This window comes from Carcharhinus amblyrhynchos, chromosome 35, assembly GCF_965287045.1.
Source record: "Carcharhinus amblyrhynchos chromosome 35, sCarAmb.v2.hapA, whole genome shotgun sequence".
Lineage (NCBI taxonomy): Eukaryota > Metazoa > Chordata > Chondrichthyes > Carcharhiniformes > Carcharhinidae > Carcharhinus > Carcharhinus amblyrhynchos.
This window is the reverse complement of record NC_137358.1, coordinates 8055806-8080855: the sequence shown is the minus strand read 5'-3', so window position 1 is coordinate 8080855 and position 25050 is coordinate 8055806. Positions and strand designations below refer to the sequence as shown.

General features: G+C 46.9%; 1 protein-coding gene across 1 annotated transcript; it reads right to left on the bottom strand.

Annotated features, from left to right (window-relative positions):
- Window positions 1-4937: 4937 nt before the first annotated feature.
- nosip (nitric oxide synthase interacting protein) lies at window positions 4938-23163 on the bottom strand. The gene is made up of 10 exons (XM_080217683.1): window positions 23077-23163; window positions 21322-21447; window positions 20222-20309; window positions 17855-17960; window positions 17238-17319; window positions 16419-16560; window positions 11525-11643; window positions 9110-9297; window positions 6246-6354; window positions 4938-5028 (listed from the first exon to the last, which is right to left on the bottom strand). The coding sequence occupies exons 3-10, from the start codon at window positions 20289-20291 to the stop codon at window positions 4957-4959; spliced, it is 888 nt and encodes a 295-aa protein (XP_080073809.1). The 5' UTR covers window positions 20292-20309; window positions 21322-21447; window positions 23077-23163; the 3' UTR covers window positions 4938-4956.
- Window positions 23164-25050: the final 1887 nt, after the last annotated feature.

Here is a 25050-nt window from a genome sequence, read left to right as displayed (position 1 = left end):
GGAGGAAACCCATGCAGACACAGGGGAGAATCTGCAAACTCCGCACAGACAGTCACCCGGGTCCGTGGCACTGTGAGGCAACAGCCACTGTTGGATACTTGGCATCAGTTGGATATTTCCAAAGTCCTCATCAACCTGAATGAAGTCGAAATGCTGCTAACAGCCAGTGAGTGAGACATCTCGCAACTAATTCCGTGCTTTTTTTTTGGTTTCTTGATGGGAAGATTAATTTTCCTGGGGAGGGGTGGGGTCGGGGGGGGGGGGGGGGGGGTGGGAAGGTCCAAGAAAGGAATGTATCTTGATTTTAAAAGACACCAATCTGTGATGTTGTTCTGTGTGCAGCAAGCAGGCTGCTGATTAGAGACTGGATGGTGTTTGTCCTCTGTGGGGACCAGTGCCATATTGTAATACACCTTGTCTGGTTTCGGTTCCAGCGGCTGAATGGGTGGGAGGGAGTGGCGGGGGGGGGGCTTTAAACGGTGAGATGAGCTCCTCTGAGGAAAGCTATCCACCAATTTGCAGCGCACAGATACCTTGATTTGGGGACTTTTTTTTATATTTTGCCCGTGCTGTTTTGGGGGGAAATGCTGAAAGGGATTTGCCCGTCCCCTGTGTCTTACCCCCCATTCCACTGAATGTTATTTGTTTAATCTGACATCGGGGCCAGATATCGTAGTCAGCACACAAAACGATTGTAGCCATGTTTTCGACTTCTGTTGTCTGTCTTGCCCATTAGGGGGGGGGGGGCAGACAACGCAAATAGAAGGTTGGCCTTGTTGGGAGGGGGGGTGGGGGGAGGGGGTGGCGCCAAAGATGAGTGTGGGTTACCCAATTTCTCCCTTCAGGTTTTCAAGGGTTACGATATCATGAGGACCAGTCTATAAGACAACCCACCTGTTGAGAATAGAGGGATATGGTCCCTGGAAGGGTAAGGGGTTTTAATTCAGTCGGGCAGCATGGTCAGTGCAGGCTTGGAGGGCCGAAGGACTTGTTCCTGTGCTGTAATTTTTCGTCGTCGTTTTGAACGTGGGTGGGTTCCCATGTTGCCCTGGGATAATGGCCACCAAAATGTGTATTGAAGTGCTGGAGCCTTTACAATTCCCTGACCCTGGTGAGAAGAACCTTGCCTTTTACTTGATTATCTGGAGACATTTAGGATATGGAATGCATGTCTTATATTAGTGCCACTCTCTTTAATCTGAGCTCAATAATATGTAGCTTGTGACAAACACTAATTCGCTTCGACAATGAAAAAAACTCTTGAACCTCACTGTGCGATACAGAGCCAGACATTCCCAGCAGTGGGTACTGCCCCTGGGCTGATCTCTGCAATTGAGAGAGCTTTCCAATGCTGAGCTGTCTGTTGCACCAGCTATAGATACAGCTCAGTCTGGATTCCCGTTCCCATACACAGTGGAGTAAGTAACTGTTCTGATGAGCACAGCCTCACGCCATGGCAGTTAGCTACTCCATTAATCACCCCCACCCCCACCCACTACAAACTCTCCGGCGGTATGTGCAGATAGAGAATGGTCTCTGGTGCAAAGTGCTGACATGCTACCAAGCTTGAGAAACCATTTCTCAGACAACAAGCCTTAAGTGTTGGGAGTTGACTGGGGGTGGGGGTAAACTGAATTGAACCTAAAACACTCCACGCTAAAACTTTAATTCACACCATATGGACCTCACAAAGACTAGTTGCAATACATTAGAGAATCGATTGTATTTTTACCTTCTTCTGTCAAGTATTAAAGCGGTTGGAGTTCTGACTGCTTCTTTTTCTAATGCAAAGTCTTGCTTCTGTACGTCAGGATGGCAAACTTTCAAAAGAAGAATTCTTGGAGAAGTACCACCGATTCGTAGGGAGTGCCATGACAGATTATGGAGAGATGATGGTCGAGCATGATGAATTGTAGTCTACGCGCGATCTCGGAGTTATGTTGCTCTTGGTCCCATCTTCCCACTAAGAGGCACAGTAAGAAGTCTCACAACACCAGGTTAAAGTCCAACACGTTTATTTGGAATCAATGAGCTTTCAAAATAAACCAGTTAGACTCTAACCTGGTGTTGCGAGACCTCTTACTGTGTCCAACGCCACCATCACCACTAAGAGGCAGCAGACTGTCCTGTAATTTTGGGAGGGATGGAGGGGGTGAGGCTTTAACTTGTCTGAATTCTTCTCCCCAGCCTCTTCAAATGGAAATCTGTGTCACAACCGCCAAGCTTGATACCTCCTGTCACTCTTCCTAGATCTAGTTGGAGCCAGGTTGAAGGGATGAAGATTTTGGTGGTATTGTGATGGGGAAGGGGGGAGTTGAAATCTGTGGCATGAATGGAGGGAGATAGGGGAGAAGAATCTTCCAGTTGTGAGGCTGGAACTGGCCGTGTTGTTGGCATGATGTAAAAGGCAATATTACTCTATAAGGGAGAAGATAGCTGGAGGTAATGGCACTGGGTTCATAATCCTGAGGTACAAACTCATGCTGTGGGGGCATGAGTTCAAATCCCACCAGCTGGTGGAATATTACACTCTAAGATCCACAGGGGAAAGCTAGTTTCAGTAAAGTGTGAAATTATTGATTTGTATTGTCAGTTAATTAAGTCCACTTTCCTATTTTCTCCCTATAACTCTTAATTCCCCTACTGGTTAAAAACTTCTTGACAATGTTCAAGGTTTGAGTCTGAACCAACCACATATCCCTATAGCTCCACCTATTTATCCCACTAATCCACACCATCTCAGGACACTGAAGGGGCAATTTAGCATGGCCAATCCACTTAACCCACACACCTTTTGAAGTAAGGGAGGAAACACACAAACTTGGGGAGAACTCATAGTTAAAAGATTACCACAGTCTCCTCTCTGCCAAAAAGGGAGGTGGTGGCGTTGTGGCATTGTCACTGGATTAACAATCCAAATACGCAGGATAATGCTCTGATCGCTAAACGGTGACTCCATGGGGAGGGAGACGGCAATTGGGTTGTTAACTTGAGTTATTGCCAACCAAAGTTTGCCAGTAAATTAACTTCAGTCCGCACCTTTGGAACTGTAGCTCAGTAAGAATTAACATCGAAGAGTCAGGAGAAGGGGCAATTTTGTGGGGATAGAGAGAGAGGCTGGAAGAACATCAAACAGGTTTGAACCTCATGGTTTTGGTTGGAATTGCTTGATCCTCTTGGATACAAAACGAACATGTGGGAATGGCATCTTGCCAAGTTCACGGACCAACCTCTGTATCTATGACAAGAAACTGTTTGTCATTAAATCTTTTATTAAATTAAGAACTTTTGTGTATTCTTTGCAAAATAATGGTCATAACTATTTCCCCTCCCTGTATATGTCATGAAATAATCACATTGATGAGTAGAGGGTGTTGGCAATTTGATTGAAATGCCTTTCAGGAGTCACCACAGTCACTAACTGAACTGCAGCAACTTGACTAAGATTATTTTGTTTGCTTTTCCTGCCCTGGGGAATGACTGGAGTAGAAATGCTCTATGAACAATCACCGTTACCTTCCAAAAGCTTCTTCCACAACCACAGGAGGTTCCAAAGTGTTTCACAGTCCATGAAGTCCTTGTGTGGTGTAATCACTGTTGCAATGTAGTAACCACATTTGTGCACAGTGTGATAAGTCATCAAATCCCTACGGTACAGGAGGAGGCCATCCGGCCCATCCTGCCTTCACCTTGAACAATCCCACCCAGGCACTAATTATCCTGCTAATCCCCCGACACAAGGGCCAATCAACCTAACTCGTACATATTCGGACTGTGAGAGGAAACCCATGCAGACACAGTCCGAGAAATTGCAGACTCCGCACAGGCACTGACTTGATGCCGGAATCAAACCTGGGTCCCTGGCACTGAGGCAGCTGTGCTAACCAGCGTGCTGCCCAAGCGACCAGATCATATTCTACTGATGGTTGTTGAGGCTCAGTAATGCTCCCCTGGTTAAAATAGCTTTCCAGTCCACACCTGGAAAGCAACAAGGCCAGTTAGTCCTATAACCCTAGACTCCCTTAATATCCAAACATCACATGATCTCAGCCTTGGAGAATGCTGCACCTCCTCTAGGGTGAGGGGGATTCAATTATTAGCTCAGATAAGATACAACAAAGACATATTTTGCCAATTTCCCCCTCCTTTCAAGGAGGTGCTGACAAGTTGCGAATACAGCTTCATGCCCTCAGATTTAACAAATAAAAATGGCCCTCAGACCAGACAGCAAATAGCAGAAAATCAGCACATTGGGACGGCTTCACTGTCTCCCCGTGTGCAGTTAAGATGCGCACTAATATAAGTCACTTTTAGCAGTCATCGTTTGTAACTTTCGCCGACTTCTCTCAAACTCACTTCCCCCCGACCCCCCCACCAATCTTTTCCCAAAGGTAGGGGAGTCTAAAACTAGAGGGCATAGGTTTAAGATACAAAAGGATCCAGAGGGGCATTTGTTTCACTTACAGGATGGTGAGTGGAACGAGCTGCCAGAGGCAGGTACAATTTTGTCTGTTAAGAAGCGTTTAGACAGTTACATGCTAAGATGGGTATAGAGAGATATGGGCTAAACGCAGGCAACTGGGACTAGCTTAGTCATTAAAAAAAAAGGGCAGCATAGACAAATTGGGCCGAAGGGCCTGTTTCCATACTCTAAACCTCTATGACTCTAACCCAGAGACTGAGGGTAACAAGGGCTCATGTGCTCCACCTAATGGGTCTGCTTATCCTCTTGATATACAGATCACATGCTTCTGTGAGAGGCAGCAGCTTGATTCTAATGGAAGCAGAGAGTGGCGTAGAGGATGACTTTATTAAATACAAGATTCTGACAAAGCAAGAGGGAATCTGGGAACAAAAAGGGATCCAAAGGACAAAAAAATTCCAATTCCACTGAAGTTCTAATGAGAGGGAATGTCCACTTCTTTAAGCCTATCTCAGGGTCTGATAGCCACCTTGTTACGCCTGCATCACTGGCCTGGACTCCTTTGCTTCCAGCTTCACTCCTGATCCTGCGAATCCGGTCCCACCCTGTATCCAAAGAAAAATGGCAGAGTCAAAACTACAGTCAGATCAAGATCCCCTAATCCCTATGTCCCCATGTCCCCTTGCATTATCTAGAAGAGATAATTAAAAATGATTATAATAAGAATTCTCTCAATGAGAGGAAAAAATTACATTCATGTACCTCCTTTCACATCCTCAGGACATCCCAAGAGTGCTTTGCACAAAAGCAAAATACTGGATCTGAGCTAAAAACAAAAGTGCCAGAAGAAAAAGCCAGGCACCCTCTGCAAAGAGAGAAACCGAGATAATGTTCTGCGTTCAAGATGACTTCTTCGGAACAGGGAACAAGATCAAACTCCAAAGAAGTGACATTTTGGACTCGCAGGCTGGAATTTTACTGTCCCGCCTGTCACAGAATCGGAGTGGGCGATGGAAAGATCTGTTAACCTCAGGTGGGATTTTACGGTTTCGGGATGAGCGAGGCTGTAAAGTCCCACCTCGTTAACTCTGTTTTTCTAAGGGCGCTGACAGAACCGCTGAGTTGTTTTCTAGCACTTTCTGTTTTTATTTTCCATCTGCAACCGGTTTGAGGACAATTCATCTGTGATTAAGCAAGGCAACCTAGTTACTCACAGTTCCCACAACCAACAGGACACGCAAACAAAAATGTAGTACAAAAGCAGCTGCTCCATCTAACCTGCCCCATACAACGACGGGTTCACTTGTTTTAGGGATGTTGACTGATGGGGTGGGGAGACGTGTTGGTCCAGATCACAAGTGAATTCATCATTCTTCAAACAAAGACACTGGACCTTCTGTGGACACTTTGCAGTGTCTGGGTTTAACATTTGATGGAAAGATAGCAGTTCCAACAATGCAGCACTCCTTTAGTATTTCACTGCTTGAATTTATTTATTAGTGTCATAGATAGGATTACATTAACACTGCAATGACGTTATTGTGAAAATCCCCTAGTTGCCACTGAGGGAGAATTTAGCACAGTCAATGCACCTAACCAGCACGTCTTTCGGACTGAGGAGGAAACCGGAGCATTCAGAAAACCCATGCAGACAGGGGGAGAAAGTGCAGACTCCGCACAGACAGTTACTCAAGCTGGGAATCAAACCCGGGTCCCTGATGCTATGAGGCAGCAGTGCTAACCACTGTGTCACCGTGCTGTGAGAGGGCAAATGTGCTGAAATCCTGAGGCAGTCGCCCGAACGCGAGAGGCTTTCACTCACCCTCTGAATGCGGATGATGTCCTTCTCTGTCAGTTTCTCCCCGTTAATCGGATCCACCATGTCATGTTTAATCAGCTTCTCCACACACTCCATGGTGACCACAGCTCCTCTGCAAACCAGTTTGAACAAAGTGTAACACAAGCATGACAAATTGAGACAGTCGTCGGAATGGCAAAGGGTCCCTGATGCCCATCACTGATACACCCAGGGGTGATTGATGCTCCTATTAATATGGGGCAACCCTTCGAAAGAGGGAGATGGTGGCACACTGGCAATACACTGGACTAGCACTCCAGAGACATCATCCCCGACCTAATGCTGCTTCTGACCCCAACAAGCAAGTGCCGAAACTTCAATTTAATTAATAAAATGAACTTAAATATGTAAATTTTTAAGTAAATTTTAATTAAATTATAAGTAAATAAATCTACAATTTAACACTAGTCCCAGTAACAATCACCATTAAACTATCGTTGAACCATTGTTAACACCCAACTAATGCCGCTTTAGGGAAGGGAATCTTATCCGGTCGAGCCACAGCCAATGTGGTTGATTGATTCTTAACTGCTTTCAAGGGCAATTTGGGAGGGGTAACATGTTGGTTTTGCCAGTGATGGCCACATTGCGGGAAAGAATGTCATAAATCTGCAGCCTGGGTTTTTTGGAAGCATTCCTTAATGGGTCACAGAGAAAGATGGCGAAGAAAGAACGAAAGATGGGCCAAATGGCCTCCTTCTGCACAGTAACAAGTCTGTGATTCTGTAATAAGAGGTGAATCATTTTGGGGCCACAGGTGAAGGAGAGATTGGAGCAAGCATAGTTCTGGATCACATCACAGACTGATCATCTCACAACCCCAATGTTAAGAAACTTGAGGCTTATCGCCTGTTAACTCAATAGTTAAAAAGAATACCACAGTCTCCCCTCTGCCAAAAGGGGAGGTGATGGCATAGTGGCATTATCACTGGTTTAACAAACCAGATAGCCGGGGTAATGCTCTGGGGACCTGGGTTCGAATCCCAGCACGGCAGATGGTGAAGTATGAATTCAATTTTTAAAATCTGGAATTAAGAGTCTAACGATGACCGTGGAATGATTGTTGGAAAACCCATTTGGTTCACTAATGTCCCATTAGGGAAGGAAATCTGCTGTCTTTACCCAGTCTAGCCCACATATAACTCCAGAGCCACAGCAATGTGGTTGACTTTTAACAGCCCTCAGGGATGGGCAATAAATGCTGGCCCAGCCAGCGATGCCATGAATAAAAGAAAAGCGATATAATTCAACAACTTGCATTTAGAAACCACCTTTGGTGTAGTCTCCATGCTTCACCGGTGAGATCACCAAACATCATTTAACATCTAAATATCTCCTAACATAAGATTGAGGCATACAAGATGATCAAAGGATTGGATAGGGTGGACAGTGAGAGCCTTTTACCTCGGATGGTGATAGCTAACACAAGGGGACATAGCTTTAAATTAAGGGGTGGTAATTATAGGATGGATGTCAGAGGTAGGTTCTTTACTCAGAGGGTAGTAAGGTCGTGGAATGCCCTGCCTGCAGCAGTTGTGGACTCGCCAACTTTAAGGGCGTTCAAATGGTCAGTGGATAGGCATATGGATAACATTGGAATAGTTTAGGTTAGAGGGTCATTAGATTGGTTCCACTGGTCAGCGCAACATTGAGGGCCGAAGGGCCTGTACTGCGCTGTAATGTTCTAAGTTCTATATGTTCTAAGAGGCCACAAGAAGAGTTTAAGGAATGACTCAAAAGAGGAATGAGCTTCAGGGAGGGAGTCGCAGATTCCAGGCAGGAAGGCTCAATAGGAATGAGTTAACAGACCTTCCACTTAAGTCTTAATTTTTTTTTATTAATTCGTGGGACATGGGTGTCTTTGGCTAGGCCAGCATTTGTTGCCCCTTGAGACAGTGGTGGTGAGCTCCCTTCTTGAATCGCTGCAGTCCCCATGCTGTGGGTTGACCCACAATGCCGTCAGGGAGGGAATTCCAGGATTTTGATCCAGTGACTGCAAAGGAACGGCCGATATATTTCCTAGTCAGGACGGTGAGAGGCTTTTTTTTTATTAGCATCACAAGTTGGTTTACATTAACGCTGCACTGTGAAAATCTCCTAGTCGCCACACTCCGGCGCCTGTTCGGGTACACTGAGGGAGAATTTAGCATGGCCAATGCACCCTAACCAGCACGTCTTTCGGACTGTGGGAGGAAACCAGAGCACTCGGAGGAAAGCCACGCAGACACGGGGAGAACATGCAAACTCCACACAGTCACCCAGGGCTGAAATCAAACCTGGGTCCCTGGCGCTGTAAGGTAGCAATGGTAACCACTGTGCCACCGTGCCATTACGGCTTGGAGGGGAACTTGCAGGGGGTGATGTTCCCATGTCTTTGCTGCCCTTGTCCTTCTAGATGAAAAGGGTCATGGGCTTCGAAGGTGCTGTATAAGGATCTTTGGTGAATTGCTGCAGTGATTCTTATAGATAGTACACACTGCTGCTACTGAGCGTCAGTGGTCGGTTATTCAATAGTAGTCACATATATATTATAAAATGTATATATGGAGGCTACAGATGGCATTGGGTGTTGGAGAGGATTGTATGTGGAGTTGAATCAAAGAAATAAAGGTAGTTTATGAAGAAGTAGAACTCGTGTCTCCTTCACTGAACTGCAACAGAGAGACTCTTGCAAGGTTGAGGCAATGAAGTCACGGATGTGCCAGAGGCCAGATTCAGCAGAGCACAGGATTGCAGATGGTTACGGACAGAAAAATCAGGGGAGGGACAGGGGAGGGAGTTCCAGGCCGGGGTCAGAAACGAGGTGCAGGAATTCACACTTCACTTACGAGGGTCGGAGCACGGCACACGGCACGGAGTTTCCCAGTACATCCCGCGTCACGGCACAGACGTAGCGTTCCTGCTTTGTGATTAGCTGCACGCGGTCCAGCTTACTGTCGACTGGGAAGAATTTCACGGGGATCAAGTCTTTCATCTTCAGGGCCTTCCCGCTCATCGGGCAGTACACAGTCTTATCCTGTGAGAGGGCAGGGGGAAAAAGGCAGCTTTACACTTACTACTTATTAAGGGCGGCACAGTGGTTAGCACTCACGGCGCCAGGTTCGATTCTCGGCTTTGGTCACTGTCTGCGTGTGGAGTCCGCACATTCTCCCCGTGTCTGTGTGGGTTTCCTCTGGGTGCGCTGGTTTCCTCCCACAGTCTGAAAGACGTGCAGCTTAGGTGGATTGGCCATGCTAAATTCTTCTCAGTGCACCAAACAGGCCCAGAATGTGACGACCAGGGGAGTTTTACAATATTACTCGAGTGGGTGCAAATTGAGAGAGACGGATACTCAGCGAGACCTTGGTGTCCTCGTGCATCAGTTATAGAATCTCTATAGTGCAGGAAGCCCATCGAGTCTGACCATAATCCCACCCAGGCCTATTCCTGTAACCCCACACATTTACCCCACTAATCCCCCTGACACTAGGTTCAATTTAGCATGGCCAATCAACCTAACCCTCAGATCTTTGGACTGCAGGAGGAAACTGGAGAACCCGGAGAAAACCCACTCAGACATGGGGAGAAGGTGCAACTCCGCACTGACCCAAAACCAGGAGCTGAACCTGGGACCCTGCCACTGTGAGGCAGCAGTGCCAACCACTGTGCCACCGTATCATCCAGTCACTGAAAGTAAGTGCCCAGGTACAGCAGGCGGTAAAGAAGGCAAATGGTATGTTGGCCTTTGATAGCAAGAGGATTTGAGTGTACGGGTAGGGATGTTTTGCTGCAATTGTACAGGGCATTGGTGAGGCCACACCTGGAGCATTGTGTTCAGTTTTGGTGTCCTTATCTGAGGAAGGATGTCCTTGCTATAGAGGGAGTACAGTGAAGGTTTAGCAGGCTGATTCCTGGGATGGCAGGTCTGTCATATGAGGAGAGACTAAGTCGGTTAGGATTATATTCAATAGAGTTTAGAAGAGTGAAAGGAGATTTCATAGAATTTTATAAGTTTCTAACAGGATTAGACGGACTAGATTCAGAAAGAATGTTCCCAATGGTGGGAGTGTCCAGACTAAGGGTCCTGGTTTGACCCGCTGCTTATACCTTATAGGACTGAGGTGAGGAAAAACATCTTCAATCAGACAGTGGTGAATGTGTGGAATTCACCACCACAGAAAGTAAAGTTGAAGTTTATTTATTAATCACAAGTAAGGCTTACATTAACACTGCAATCAAGTTAGTGTGTAATTTCCCAAGTCACTACACTCTGGCGCCTATTCATGTCAATGCAGCCATCCAGGAGGTCTTTCAGACTGTGGGAGGAAACTGGAGCACCCAGAGGAAACCCACACAGAAATGGGGAGAACATGCAAACTTCACACAGTAACCCAAGCCAGAAATCAAACCCAGGTCCCTGGCACCGTTAGGCAGCAATACTAATCAATGTGGTACCATACTGCACTGCTGCCTCGCAGCGCCAGGGACCCAGGTTCAATTCCCGCCTTGGGTCACTGTGTGTGGAGTCTGCATCTTCTCCCCGTGTCTGCACGGGTTTCCTTCTGGTGCTCTGGTTTCCTCCCACAGTCCGAAAGACGTGCTGGTTAGGTGCATTGGCCGTGCTAAATTCTCCCTTAGTGTAACCCAACGGCGCCGGAGTGTGATTTTCACAGTAACCTCATTGCAACGTCAAGGTAAGCCTACTTATGACACTTAAACTTTTTTTTTAAATAACTTTCCACGCTAACAATAAAAATCCACAGTCCAAAGATGTGTGGGTTAGGTCGATTCGCCATGATAAAATTGCCCCTTGGTGTCCTGAGATGCGTAGGTTAGAGGGATTAGCAGGTAAATGTGTAGGGACATGGGGGTACGGCCTGGGTGGGATTGTAGTCAGCGCAGACTCGATGGGCCGAATGGCCTCTTTCTGCACTGTAGGGTTTCTATGATTTCTGTGAAAAATTTCTTATGTAAAACATCACACTGTAATGATGGCCTCTCACCACTGGGAGCACTACAATGCAGAGAAACTGCTCTGTTCCAACCACAACTCACTATTTTTCCTCTGACTGTAAAGATTAAATCACTGTATATAAAAGGGGCAGAGTGGAGCAGTTTTCTTCTGCACACAGCCCCCTCTTCCTCCCTTCCTTCCTTCATGGAGCTACAGATGTGATTCAGTTTCGGGGAGGTTGGGGACAGGGGATGGAGAAGCAGGAGGACAGGAACAACACCAGACTGGAATCAATTGCCAAGAATCTTACCGGTTTTCTCATGGTGGATGCTTTGGCCTCAGGAGTGAGGGAGGGGATCCAAAAGCTGGGCAAGTGCTTTTCGCTCTCCTGCTGAACTGGTTCTGCGCTCGTACCAGCCTTGTCCTGCCCTGGGGAAACAAAAGGACAAATTCAAAAGGGGGCAGAGGGGGAAAGACCAAAAATGGTGCAGCTTATTAAACTAAAGTTAACTTATTAGTCACAAGTCAGCTTACGTTAGCACTGCAATGAAGTTACTGTGAAAATCCCCCTAGTCGCCACACTCCAGTGCCTGTTCGGGTACACTGAGGGAGAATTCAGCACAGCCAATGCACCTGACCTGCACATCTTTCAAACTGTGGGAGGAAACCGGAGCACCCGGAGGAAACTTACGCAATGTCCTTTCCACGTCCATCTCGCCAAGACCATTCAGGAACTTATAAACTACAATCAATTTGCTCCCTCACTCTTCTAAACTCTAGTGGAAACAACCCCAGTCTATCCACCCTTTCCTCCTCAGACAACCCACTCAGTCCAGGTATCAATCTAAAGTTCAAAGTTTTTTTTAAAGTTAATTTATTATTGTCACGAGTAGGGTTACATTGACACTGCAATGAAGTTACTGTGAAAATCCCCATGTCGCCACACTCCATAGCCTGTTTGGATACATGGAGGGAGAGCTTAGTACGGCCAATGCACTTAATCCGCATGTCTTTCAGACTGTGGGAGGAAACCGGAGCAGCCGGAGGAAACCCACGCAGAATAGTTTCCATTTCCACAAAGTTTTGTTGCTTTGAAACTTTGTGAACACTCAGGGCAGCACTGTGGCACAGTGGTTAGCACTGCTGCCTCACAGTGCGTGGGGACTGAGTTCGACTCCCAGCCTTGGGTCACTGTCTATGCAGAGTCTACACATTCTCCATGTCTGTGTGGGTTTCCTCCGGGTGCTCCGGTTTCCTCCCGCAGTCTAATGATGTGCAGGTTAGGTGGATTGGCCGTGCTAAATTGACTCTAAAGTCAGGGGGTTTAGAAGGGTAAATAGTAGGAGTTATGGAAATAGGTCCTGGGTGCGATTGTGGTCGGTGCAGACTTGATGGGCCAAAAGACCTCCTTCTGCACTGTAGGGATTCTACAGCATGCAGGTAGACAGCAACACAAGCCGGGAATCCTACCCGGACTTCTAGCGCTATGAGTCAAAGTTCGCCTGCTCGCTTAGTGAACACTTCTTCAGTGGGTTGCAAAACAAAACCCCCAACTTCACATCGCTGTTGCATTTGGAATTACACTGCACCCCCCAGTTGCCACAGTGTGGGGGCGACATAGTACCAACATCACTGACTAGTAACCCAGAGGCCCAGCTCGTCACCCTGGGGATACAGGTTCGATTCCCACCTCGGCAGCTTAGGTTGGGGAACAAGTTTTATGATTGCGGTCACTGTAGCCAAAGCAATAAATTATTCTCAGCCAGCCCTGTAGAAACCTGTTAATCGGGAGACTCAATGGCCTGAAGCGTCTCATCTCTAAAGTTGGTTTGTCTTGAAGTGCTGTCATAGGCAAAATTTAAGTCAAAATGTGACAACTGAGAGTTGTGTCTATCTTCTCTATATTAGTGCACACATGTACGTATCATGAATTTCACTTATAAAAACACATTATAAATTCTACCAGAGACACTTGGCATTTTCTATATATATGATTTAGAAAGGCCAATTTCTTTATCTTCTATCTCCCAATAGTGTTGCTTTTAGGCCTTTTTTTTTAAATACAAAAGACTCTTCAGGTTAAAAAGGTTATAATCATAGAATTGTTAGAATCACTGAATCCCTTCAATGCAGGAAATGGCCATTCAGCCCATTGAGTCTGCACTGAAAAAGTATCTTACCCGTCCCCTAGCACCGTAACCCCACACATTAATGCCACTAATCTCCCTAACCCACACATCCTGGGACATTAAGGGACAATTTAGCATGGCCACTCTAACTAACCTGAACATCTTTGGATTATGGGTGGACATTGGAGCATCTGGGGGAAACCCATGCAGACACAGGGAGAATGTGCAAATCCACACAGACAGACACTCAAGGTCAGAATTGAATCACAGAATTCCACAGTGCAGAAGGGGGCCATTCCGCCCATTGAGTCTGCATCGAACACAATCCCATCTAGGTGCTATCCCCATGCCTTGGGTAATCCCACTGACACTAAGGGGCAATTTAGCATAGCTAATCCACCTAACCTAAACCATCTTTGGGAGGAAACCGGAGCAGCCGAGGAAACCCACACAGATACACAGCCCAGACTGGGTAAGGACAGCAGATTTATTTCTCTAAAAGGGACATTAGTGAACCTGATAGATTTTTTTTTAACCACAATCGACAATGGTTGCACGGTCATCATTAGACATCTAATTCCAGATTTTTATTGGATTTCAAATTTCACCATCTTGCCATGGTTGGATTCCTCAGAACATCGCAAACCGTTTCACAGCCAATTAAATACTTTTAAAGTATACTCTCTGTTTTAATCTGTGCACTTTCTACAAACAGCTACTTGTTAATGGTCAGATAATTTTTTTTTAAGTGATGTTAACTGAGGTATAAACAGTGGGCAGGACACCAGGAAGAACACCCCTGCTACTCCTTGTAACAGTGCCACTGAGAGCAGACGGGATCCTCTAGTTAGTTTAACCCCTCAGCCAAAGGACAGGATCACCAACAACGTAGCAGTCAAATAACAAAGAAAATTACAGCACAGGAACAGGCCCTTCGGCCCTGAAAGCCTGCACCGACCATGCTGCCTGACTTAACTAAAACCCCCTACCCTTCTGGGGACCATATCCCTCTATTCCCATCCCATTCATGTACTTGTCACTACCGTATCTGCTTCCACTGCCTCCCCCGGCAATGAGTTCCAGGCACCCACCACCCTTTGTGTAAAAAATCTGCCTCCTACATCCCCTTTAAACTTTGCCCCTCGCACCTTAACCCTATGCCCCCTAGTCCTGGGAAAAAGCTTTTGACTATCCATTCTGTGCATGCCCCTCATAGTCTTGTAGACTTCTAGCAGGTCGCCCCTCAACCTCCGTCACTCCAGTGAGAACAAACCAAGTTTCTCCAACCTCTCCTCATAGCTAATGGCCTCCATACCAGGCAACATCTGGTAAATCTTTTCTGTACCCCCTCCAAAGCCTCCACATCCTTCCGGTATTGTGGTGACCAGAATTGAAACTATATCCCAAGTGCCTCCACACTGCACTGAACCGTCGGCCTGAGATTACTGTGCTCGCGTCCTGAAGTGAGACTTGAACCCACTACATTCCGGCTTACAGGTGGAGCCTTCATTCACAGCGCCAGGGACCCAGGTTCGATTCCAGTTTGGGTCACTGTCTGTGCGGAGTTTGCACATTCTCCCTGGGCATTCAAATTGTCTTTGGATAAACACATGGACGATATTGGAATAGTGTAGGTTAGATGGGCTTTAGATTGGGTTCACAGGTCAGCACAACATCGGGGGCCGAAGGGCCTGTACTGCGCTGTAATGATCTATATGTCTGCGTGGGTTTCCTCCGGTTCTCCCACACTCTAAAGATGTGCTGATTTGGTGCATTAACCATCATAAATTCCCCTACATTTCCTCTAACAAGGAGCTGGTGACCCTGATATGGTGAAGATGAAGTTATCCTTGAACAGCTGTAGGTCTCCAATTCAGCGCTAGTTTTCTCATTCCTCTGAGCCACTTAGAAAGGTCACCAGTTGGAGTCTGTACGGTGGCACAGTGATTAGCACTGCTACCTCACAGCACCAGGGACCCGGGTTCGAATCCCAGCTTGGGTCACTGTGTGGAGTTTGCACATTCTCCCCGTGTCTGCATGGGTTTCCTCCCACACTCCAATCATGTGTGGGTTAGGTGGATTGGCCATGCTAAATTGCCCCTTAGTACCAGGGGGTACAGCTAAGATAAATTCAGGGGGTTAAGGGGATAGGGCCTGGGTGGGATTGTGGTCAGTGCAGACTTGATGGGCCAAATAGTCTCTTTCTGCACTGTAGGGATTTTATGATTCCAGGGACTTGAGCACAAACATTGCGTTGACTCTGCAGTGGAGAGCGGACGGGGTGCTGCACTGCCGCAGTGAGAGGCTCGAAGATTGACATCAAACATTCTGTGGCACTGATTTGAAAAAAAGCAGGGCAGCCCTCCCCAACGCCCTGTTCACTAGTTATCCTTCAACAATATCACCAAGTTATATTTTTTATTTATCAGTGTCACAAGTAGGATTACATTAACACTGCAATGAAGTTACTGTGAAAATCCCCTAGTCACCATACTCCAGCACCTGTTCGGGTACACTGAGGGAGGATTTAGGCCTAACCAGCACATCTTTCGGACTGTAGGAGAAAATCGGAGCAGCCGGAGGAATCCCATGCACACATGGGCAGGCTCCGCACAGACAGTGACACAAGTCGGGAATCAAACCATGGGAGGAAACTGGAGCACCCGGAGGAAACCTGCAGGGAGAACATGCAGACTCCGCACAGACAATCACTGGAATCGAACCCGGGTCCCTGGCACTGTGAGGCAGCAGTGCTAACCCACTGTGCCCACAGGAATCAAACCCGGGTCCCTGGCGCTGTGAGGCAGCAGTGCTAACCACCGTACCGCCCTGTGGGTGGCTCATTGATCATACTACCGTGTATGTGGGAGCTTGCTGTGCGCAAACCGGCTGCTGCGTTTCCTACAATAGCTTAATCGAAGTGCTTCACTGGAGGTGAAGTGCTTTGAGACATTCCAAATGCCTTAAAGTCACAATGTGAAATGCGAGTCTTTGCTCCTACATCAAACTGACACGACAGCTGAGCTTCCCAGCAAGAAGAATCCCACTTTTCCCTACTGCCAGAGGACACCGTACCCTCGGTGGAGCTGAAGGGATTCAGGGGCTTGCTCACGATGGTTGACTCTTTCTCCAGGAACGCTTTGACTTTGGTCTCCTTCTCTGCCTTCGCCAACTCAGCCAGTTCCGCCTTCCTGACGTTCTTCTGCTTCTCGTAAGCCTGGGAAGTTGAAGAAAGAGGACAAGAGTTTCCAAACGAAGGACAGTGCAAATGACACCTAAGGCTGGCACAGGAGCACCAGGAACAGGTTAGCAGAATAAAGTGCGGGAGGGCTGGGATTCCTGTGCAGCATCACCCCAAACATCGTCCCTTCGGAAGGGAAGAGAACAAACATCGTCCAATTCCTCTTAATTGGCAGAGGGGAGGACACGGGGTGTCGCAAGAAAAGGCCAGGGTGCCGATGCGAGAGGGCGTGCCAACACTAGGAACAGCCATAGAGTGCGCTCTTTCTGCTATCAAGTCCGCGACACATGCCATGATGGACAGACCAATTTCACCCCAGGTGAAGGAGCAGGAGGAAGAGACTTTTTTTGTTAGTGTCACAAGTAGGCTTACATTGACACTGCAATGAAGTTACTGTGAAATTCCCCAGTCGCCACACACTGGCGCATGTTCAGGGACACCGAGGAAGAATTTAGCAATGGCCAATGCACCCTAACTGGCACATCTTTCAGACTGAGGAATGAGGAAAGCCTGGAAGAAACCCACACAGACACGGGGAGAACGTACAGACTTTGCACAGACGGTGACCTAAGCCGGGAATCGAAACCGGGTCCCTGGCGCTGTGAGGCAGCAGTGCTAACCACTGTACCACCCGTGAGAAAGATGATTTCTACCTTTATTTTCTTGGCAATTTCGGTTTTCTGATGCAGGATGTATTCCAGAATTGCTTCCTTTTCATATATATAACCATCAGGTCTGTATAATGAAAAAAAAACAAGGAATATTCATTAACGTAACAACTCCTTAACTCTTCAACTTAAACACGGCTGTGTCCACATTTAATAATGTTCTGACCAGGCCCACTTAATGGTTCAAAGGGTAATTGCACAATATCTACTGAGCAATAGTGATTAAAAGGTCATAGGTTTCATAGTGCAGAAAGGGGCCATTTGGCCCATCAAGTCTGCACCAACCACAATCCCACCCAGACCCTATCCCCATCTTAAACTGGCTGTTGATGTAAGTATTGACTGACTCAGGATTGTCAGAATATAGCAATCTTCAAGGATTTTATTCATTCAGTTACCATGAGGCTGCTTGAGAGCCACAGGGACTGGTCCTGCCTCCAGGGGGGCGTGGGGAAGGGGTCCGTGCCTACAAGGCCCCAGGGGCTGGCCCTGCCTGCGAGCCCAGAATCAAGATTTGAGTTTGGATCCCAGGAATCTGTAGCTGCCAGGAGATGGGGGAGAAATATCAGTGGATGGGGATTAAAAAAAAGGAATGAACTCACGTTATGACGGGATCTTTGCACGGCTGTAAGGACAGGCAGCAGCAGTCAAAATCCTTGATGGCATCCTTGCTGAGGCGGAGGGACTGGGTCCCATACCCTGAAACAGCTGGGTGAGAAGGGAGAATCAGTCAGAAACTCTGACCATAATCGACCCTGACAATGTACCCAGCAACAACTCAATGCTGAACAACTGGCAGGAGCAAAGAAAGACTTGCATTTATATAGCACCATTCATGGGATGGCACGGCAGCACATTGGCTAGCACGGCTGCCTCACAGCTCCAGGGACCTTGGTTCAATTCGGTAACTGCGAAGTTTGTACATTCTCCCCGTGTCTGTGTACGTTTCCTCCCACAGTCCGAAAGATGTGCGGATTAGATGGCTTGGCCGTACTAAATTGCCCCTTAGTGTCAGGAGAACTAACTAGGGTAAATACATGGGATTCTAAAGCCCCTCTGGCAGTGCGGCGCTCCCTCGGTACCGACCCTCTGGCAGTGCGGCGCTCCCTCGGTACCACACTGCAGTGTCGGCCTAGATTTTTGCTATCAAATCCTGGAGTGGGACTTGAACCCACAAGCTTGGTGCTCACGGGCATCCACTACCTGGTGATACCGCCTCGACCTGGGTCAACTTGCTGACGAGCGCCTTTTACTCATGCAGAACAAATAAGTCATAGAGATTTACAACATGGAAAAAGGCCTTTCGGCCCAACTTGTCCATGCTGCCCAGTTTTTAACCATTAAGCCAGTCCCAATTGCCCACATTTAAGACCATAAGACATAGAAGCAGAATTAGGCCACTCGGCCCATTGAGTCTGCTCTGCTATTCAATCATGGCTGATATTTTTCTCATTCTCATTCTCCTGTCTTTTCCCCATAACCCCTGATCCCCTTGTTAATCAAGAACCTATCTATCTCTGTCTTAAAGACACTCAATGTCCTGGCCCCCATAGCCTTCTGTGGCAAAGAGTTCCACAGATTCCCCACTCTCTGGCTGAAGAAATTCCTCCTCATCTGTTTTAAAGGATCGTCCCTTTAGCCTGAGTTGTGCCCTCTGGTTCTAGTTTTTCCTACTAATGGGAACATTCTCTCCATGTCCACTCTATCCAGGCCTCGCAGTATCCTGTAAGTTTCAGTAAGATGCCCCCTTATCCTCTTGAACTCCAATGAGTACAGACCCAGAGTCCTCAACTGGTCCTCATATGATAAGCTCTTCATTCCAGGGATCGTTCTTGTGAACCTCCTCTGGACCCTTTCCAAGGCCAGCACGTCCTTCCTTAGATTTGGGGCCCAAAACTGCTCACAATACTTGAAATGAGCTCTGACCAGAGTCCTCTACAGCCTCAGAAGTACATCCCTGCTCTTGAATTCTAACCCCCTCAACATAAATGCTAACACTGCAATTGCCTTCCTAACTGCCAACTGAACCTGCACGTTAACCTTCAGAAAATCTTGAACAATGACTTCCAAGTCTGATTTCCTAAAGCATTTTCCTATTTAGAAAATAGTCTATGCCTCCAATACCTCCTTCCAAAGTGCAAAACCTCACGCTTTTCCACATTCATCTGCTGAATCATCTGCCACATTCATTCATCATCTGCCACTTCTTTGCCCACTCTCCTAACCTGCAGCCCCCCCTGCCCTTCTGCAGCCCCCCCGCTTCCTCAATACTACCTGTCCCTCTACATATCTCCGTATCATCTGCAAACTTAACAACAGTGCCTTCAGTTCCTTCTTCCAAATCATTAATGTATATTGTGAAAAGTTGTGGTCCGAACACTGACCCCTGAGGCACACCACTAGTCACCAGCTGCCATCCTGAGAAAGACCCCTTTATCCCCATCTCTGCCTTCTGCCAGTCAGCCAATCCTCCATCCATGCCAGGATCTTACCCTTAACACCGCGGGCTCTTAACTTATTTTACAGTTTCCTATGTGGCACCTTGTCAAAGGCCTTCTGGAAATCTAAATAAATTGTGTCCACTGGTTCTCCTTTATCTAACTTCCTAGTTACTTCCCCAAAGAACTCTAACAGATTTGTCAGACATGACCTCCCCTTGACAAAGCTTGCTGACTCAGTCCTACTTTATCAAGCATTTCTAAGTACTCTGCGATCTCATATTTAATAATGGACTCTAAAATCCTGCCAATGACCGAAGTCAGGCTAACCGGCCTATAATTTCCTGTATGCTAACGCATGTGACAATAATAAATCAAATATCTGTTACCGCATCTCCTTACTCCAACCCACCCTTCTGCATCACTCCCCCCCGCCCCGCCCCCACCCCGTTATTGTCTGTCGGCCACAGGTTATCGCCTATTTAAGCCATTTATAATATTCCATTCTCCCTCCCACCTGCAGCCCCTTACCTGTGTCCTTCTTCTTCTCGTAATAGGTGTACACGGCCCCCGCCGTGCAGTTCTTGCCGTGTCTCGTCATCTCTCACACGCCTCGGTCCTGCAGGAACAGACGCAGAGAGACATCAACAAACACAATTATGGATCAATAGGTCCAGTGTCTCTGAGCTCAACCAGCTAGCACAGTCTCAAAGTTCTACCAGTGCAATATTCAAATGCTTCTGAAATATTTAATCATTGAATCCCTGTAGACCATTTGACCCATTGAATCTGCATTGACCACAATCCCACCCAGGTCCTTTCCCTGTAACCCCATGCATTTACCCTAACTCATCCCCCTGACACTAAGGGGCAATTTAGCATGATCAGTTAACCTAACCTGCATACGTTTGGATTGCAGGAGGAAACTGGTGCAGCCAGAGAAAACCCACAGACACGGGGAGAATGTGCTAACTCCTGCACAGACAGTGACTCAAGCTGGGAATCAAACACAGGTCCCTGGCGCTGTGAGGCAGCAGTGCTAACCACTGTGCCACCATGCTGCCCCCAGCCTGCACCTGCCACAATCCCACCATCGTCCTACCCCATATATTTATCCTGCTAATCCCCCGACTCTAAGGGGCAATTTAGCATGGCCAGTCCACTTAACCTACACATCTTTCGGACTGTGGGAGGAAACCACAGAACCCGGAAGAAACTCACCCAGACAGAGAGAATGTGCAAACTCCACACAGACAGTGACCCGAGCCGTGAATGGACCCGGATCCCTGGCGCCGTGAGGTAGCAGTGCTAACCACTGTGCCACCATGTCATCCACTGTTGTTGAGTTTGGAATTACGCTTTCCAGGGACTCGTTCCTCATTGAGATCGATATCACATTATGCAGAAGGGAACTGTCTTTAATGAGATGCATTCAATTTCCTGAACAGGTATCACAATCTTCTAGCTGGAATCGAACACTGGTCCCTGGTGCTGTGAGGCAGCAGTGCTAATCACTGTGCTACCATGCTGCCCACAAGGATAAGAATTTTAAATCTGGGGGATTGGGGACCAGAAAATGCAAGTTCTTTCCTTCTCCTAGAAGCTGAGTGAAAATAGCAGACAATACTTACCAATGAAGCTGCGTCGCGCTCCTGTAGAACAGGCAAAGGAGGTCTCCCGGCTGTTGAACAATGAGTTGCCTATTCCACTGCAGTTTCAGAACAGCTTTGGTGAAACTATCTAAACTCACAACTCTCCTGCGACAAGAGAAGATCCTTCTTAAAATGGGACATTTAAAAACTTTACAGTCAGCGTTTCATATCAGTCCCAGAATGTAAATTCCCTTAACTATCAGTGCCAGATAATGAATGGGGGGGAAAAGACCGACATTGGTGGCGTACAGTTTGTTTGCAGAAACTAAGAACTGCCATCATCTCCTGCACATTGAAAAATAATTTTATTACTGTCTTAAAACATTAGTCTTAGATGATAAAGAATTAAACACAAAGCGTTTTTATGCGCTAAAAACATCAATCTTAGATCAAGGGCAAGCGATGGCCTAGTGGTATTATCAATAGACTGTTAATCCTTAGCTGATGATCTGGGGACTTGGGTTCAAATCCCACTATGGCAGATGGTGGAATTTGAATACGAAGGAAACAAATCTGGAATTAAGAATTAAGAAACCATTGTCGATTATCAGAAAACCCCATCAGTTAAATTAATGCCCTTTTGGGAAGGAAACCTGCCATCCATATGGGGTTGGGCCTACCGTTACTCCAGATCCACAGCAATGTAGTTGACTCTCAACAGCTAGGGGTGGGCGATAACTGTTGGCCAGCCAGTGATACCCATGTTCCATGAATGAACATTTTAAGAAAATCAATCGCATATTGTAAGGAATTAAACTAAAAGCATAATTGCTGCACTTTTACGCACAAAGAAACATTCCCATAAGAACTCTTCACTTTGCAGAAATGTTCAAAGCATTTCATGTACATTGAACTTTAGAATAACTCACTTACATTGGCAAAAGTACAGCAACTATTCGCAAAAAGTAGGGTCCAAGGAACCCCAAATGACCGGTTAAACTTTTTTTTGAAAGTCAGCTGGGTTAGTGGGATAAACATTGGCCCAGATGCCAAGGAGGACTCCCTTATTCTTATTCAAACAGTGGCCAGGGGACATCTATCCGAGAGGACCTTTGATAATACTGCGGCCCTCCATCAGTACATATTGTAGCATCAGCCTGGATTGCAGGCTCCGTAAAGCCGAGGGACAGCACAGTAGCACAGTGGTTAGCACTGCTACTTCACAGCACCAAGGAACTGGGTTCAATTCCCAGCTTGGGTCACTGTCTGTGTGGAGTTTGCACATTCTCCTCGTGTCTGCATGGGTTTCCTCCAGGTCCTCCGGTTTCCTCCCACAGTCCAAAGATGTGCGGCTGAGGTTGATTGGTTATGCTAAGAAATTGCCCCTTAGTGTCCAGGGATGTGTAGGTTAGAGGGATACGTGGGTATAATATGGAGGGATATGGGGGTAGGGCCTGGGTGGGATTGTGTTCGGAGCAGAGTCGATGGACTGAAGGGCCTCTTTCTACACTATAGGGTTCTATGACTGTATAATAAATAAACATTAAAGACAGCATCCCCAGTGGACAGTCTGAAAGAGGCATTAAACAATATGACATGTTTTAACGTGTGATAAAGCAGATAGACGCCACTCGGCCCATAGCATTCATACTATCCCTTTGATAGTCATGTAACTCCCTTGCGAATTTTTCCCCTTCAAGCAGATAACTAATTCTTTTTTTGACAGTGATTACTGAATCTGCTTCCTCTAAACTGGCGAGAAACTGTATTTAAAATGACTCTTCCGTTACTTACTGAACAATTTTCAACCCAGAAGTATGCCTTTAATTCTAGCCCTGGATTCACCCAGGCCCAGCTGGCCGGAAATGCGTCAGATTCGACCCGGCCGGAAGTGGCATGCTCCCTTCCGGCGGAAGTGGAGCTCAGGCTGGCGGCAGCCGCCGCTGAGCATGCGCACCGGAGATCCCTCTGCCTAGGCTTGATTTAAATCCGCCACTGTCTGCTCGAAATGGAGCGTTTTATTCTTAAATCGGGGAGTTTGGGGTCGGGTGTTTAAAAAAAAGTCAAACGGGTTGTGTCCTTGGCCCCCGGGTGGGGTAACGGAGCGTGACGGTCAGTCACCTGCCCGCTGGGCTATCTGCCAGCTCGTGCGCCCCCCACTGCACGGGAGGACCAGTGACTGCCAGCAGCTCCACCTGGTACCTATCCCCAGCCTCAATCTCACTGCCTCTATATACCCACACTGGGGCATTACAGACACATAAACACGCACTGGGGCATTACAAAACACATACGCACTGGGGCATTACAGACACACTAGGGCATTACACACACACACCGGGGCATTACACACACACGTTGGGGTGTTATGCACACATACACACTAGGGCATTAGACACACGCTGGGGTATTACGTACACACAGACACACACTGGGGCATTAAACAATCCAACATGTTTTAACGTATGATAAAGCACAGATAGATACCATTCCGCCCATAGTACCTACACTAGCCCTTGATTTAATAGAAAACCTACAGTACAGAAAGAGGCCATTTGGCCCATCAAGTATGCACCAACCACAATTCCATCCAGGCCCTACCCCTCCCCCCGCCATATCCCTACGTATTTGCTCACTAATCCCTCTAACTGAAGCATTTCAGGACACTAAGGGGCAATTTTAGCACGGTCAATCAACCTAATCTGCAATCTTTGGACTGTGGGAGGAAACCCGTGCAGACACGGGGAAAATGTGCAAACTCCACACAGACAGTAATCCAAGCTGGGAATTGAACCCAGGTCCTTGGAGCTGTGAAGCAGCAGTGCTAACCATTGTGCTACCGTGCCATCCTACTGATTTATTATTTGATTTGTTATTGTTGCAGACATTGGAATACAGTGAAAAGCATTGTTTCTTTTGTGCTGTACTAACCATTCATAGAGGGGGAAGAAGAGAGGGCAGAATGATTTTGTTTTTGGTACCTACTGGTACTGTAATCCTCATGAGAAAAGCCAATCAGAGTCCCCACATAGGGGACAAACCAGATCTAAGACAACAATATACATCATTCGACTTTGATTTTTTGATTTGATTTATTATTGTCACATGTATTAACATGTAGTGAAAAGTATTGTTTCTTGTGCGCTATACAGACAAAGCATACTATCCATAGAGAAGGAAAGGAGCGAGTGCAGAATGTAGTGTTACAGTCATAGCTATGGTGTGGAGAAAGATCGATTTAGTGCAAGGTAGGTCCATTCAAAAGTCTGATGGCAGCAGGGAAGAAGCTGTTCTTGAATCAGTTGGTACTTGACCTCAGACTTTTGTACCTTTTTCCCGTTGGAAGAAGGTGGAAGAAAGAATGTCCGGCGTGCATGGGGTCCTTTATTATGCTGGCTGGAAGTGTAGACAGAGTCAATGGATGGAAGGCCCTTTGATAGTGATCTAAGTCCCTTCCAAATTTTCCCCTTCAAGCAGATATTTAATTTCATTTTTGACTGTGATTATTGATTTCTGCCCAAACAGACCTGCAGCTGGGGTGCATGCCCACTATCTATCCCCTGATAAAAGCAAAATACTGTGGATGCCAGAATCTGAGACAAAATCAGAAAATGCTGGAAAACCTCAGCAGGTCTGACAGCATCTTTGATCTGATTTGATTTATTAGCATTGATGTATGTATTAGCAAGCGGTGAAATGTATTGTTTCTAGCACAGACAAAACATACCGTTCATAGAGAAGGAAAGGAGAGAGTGCAGAATGTAGTGT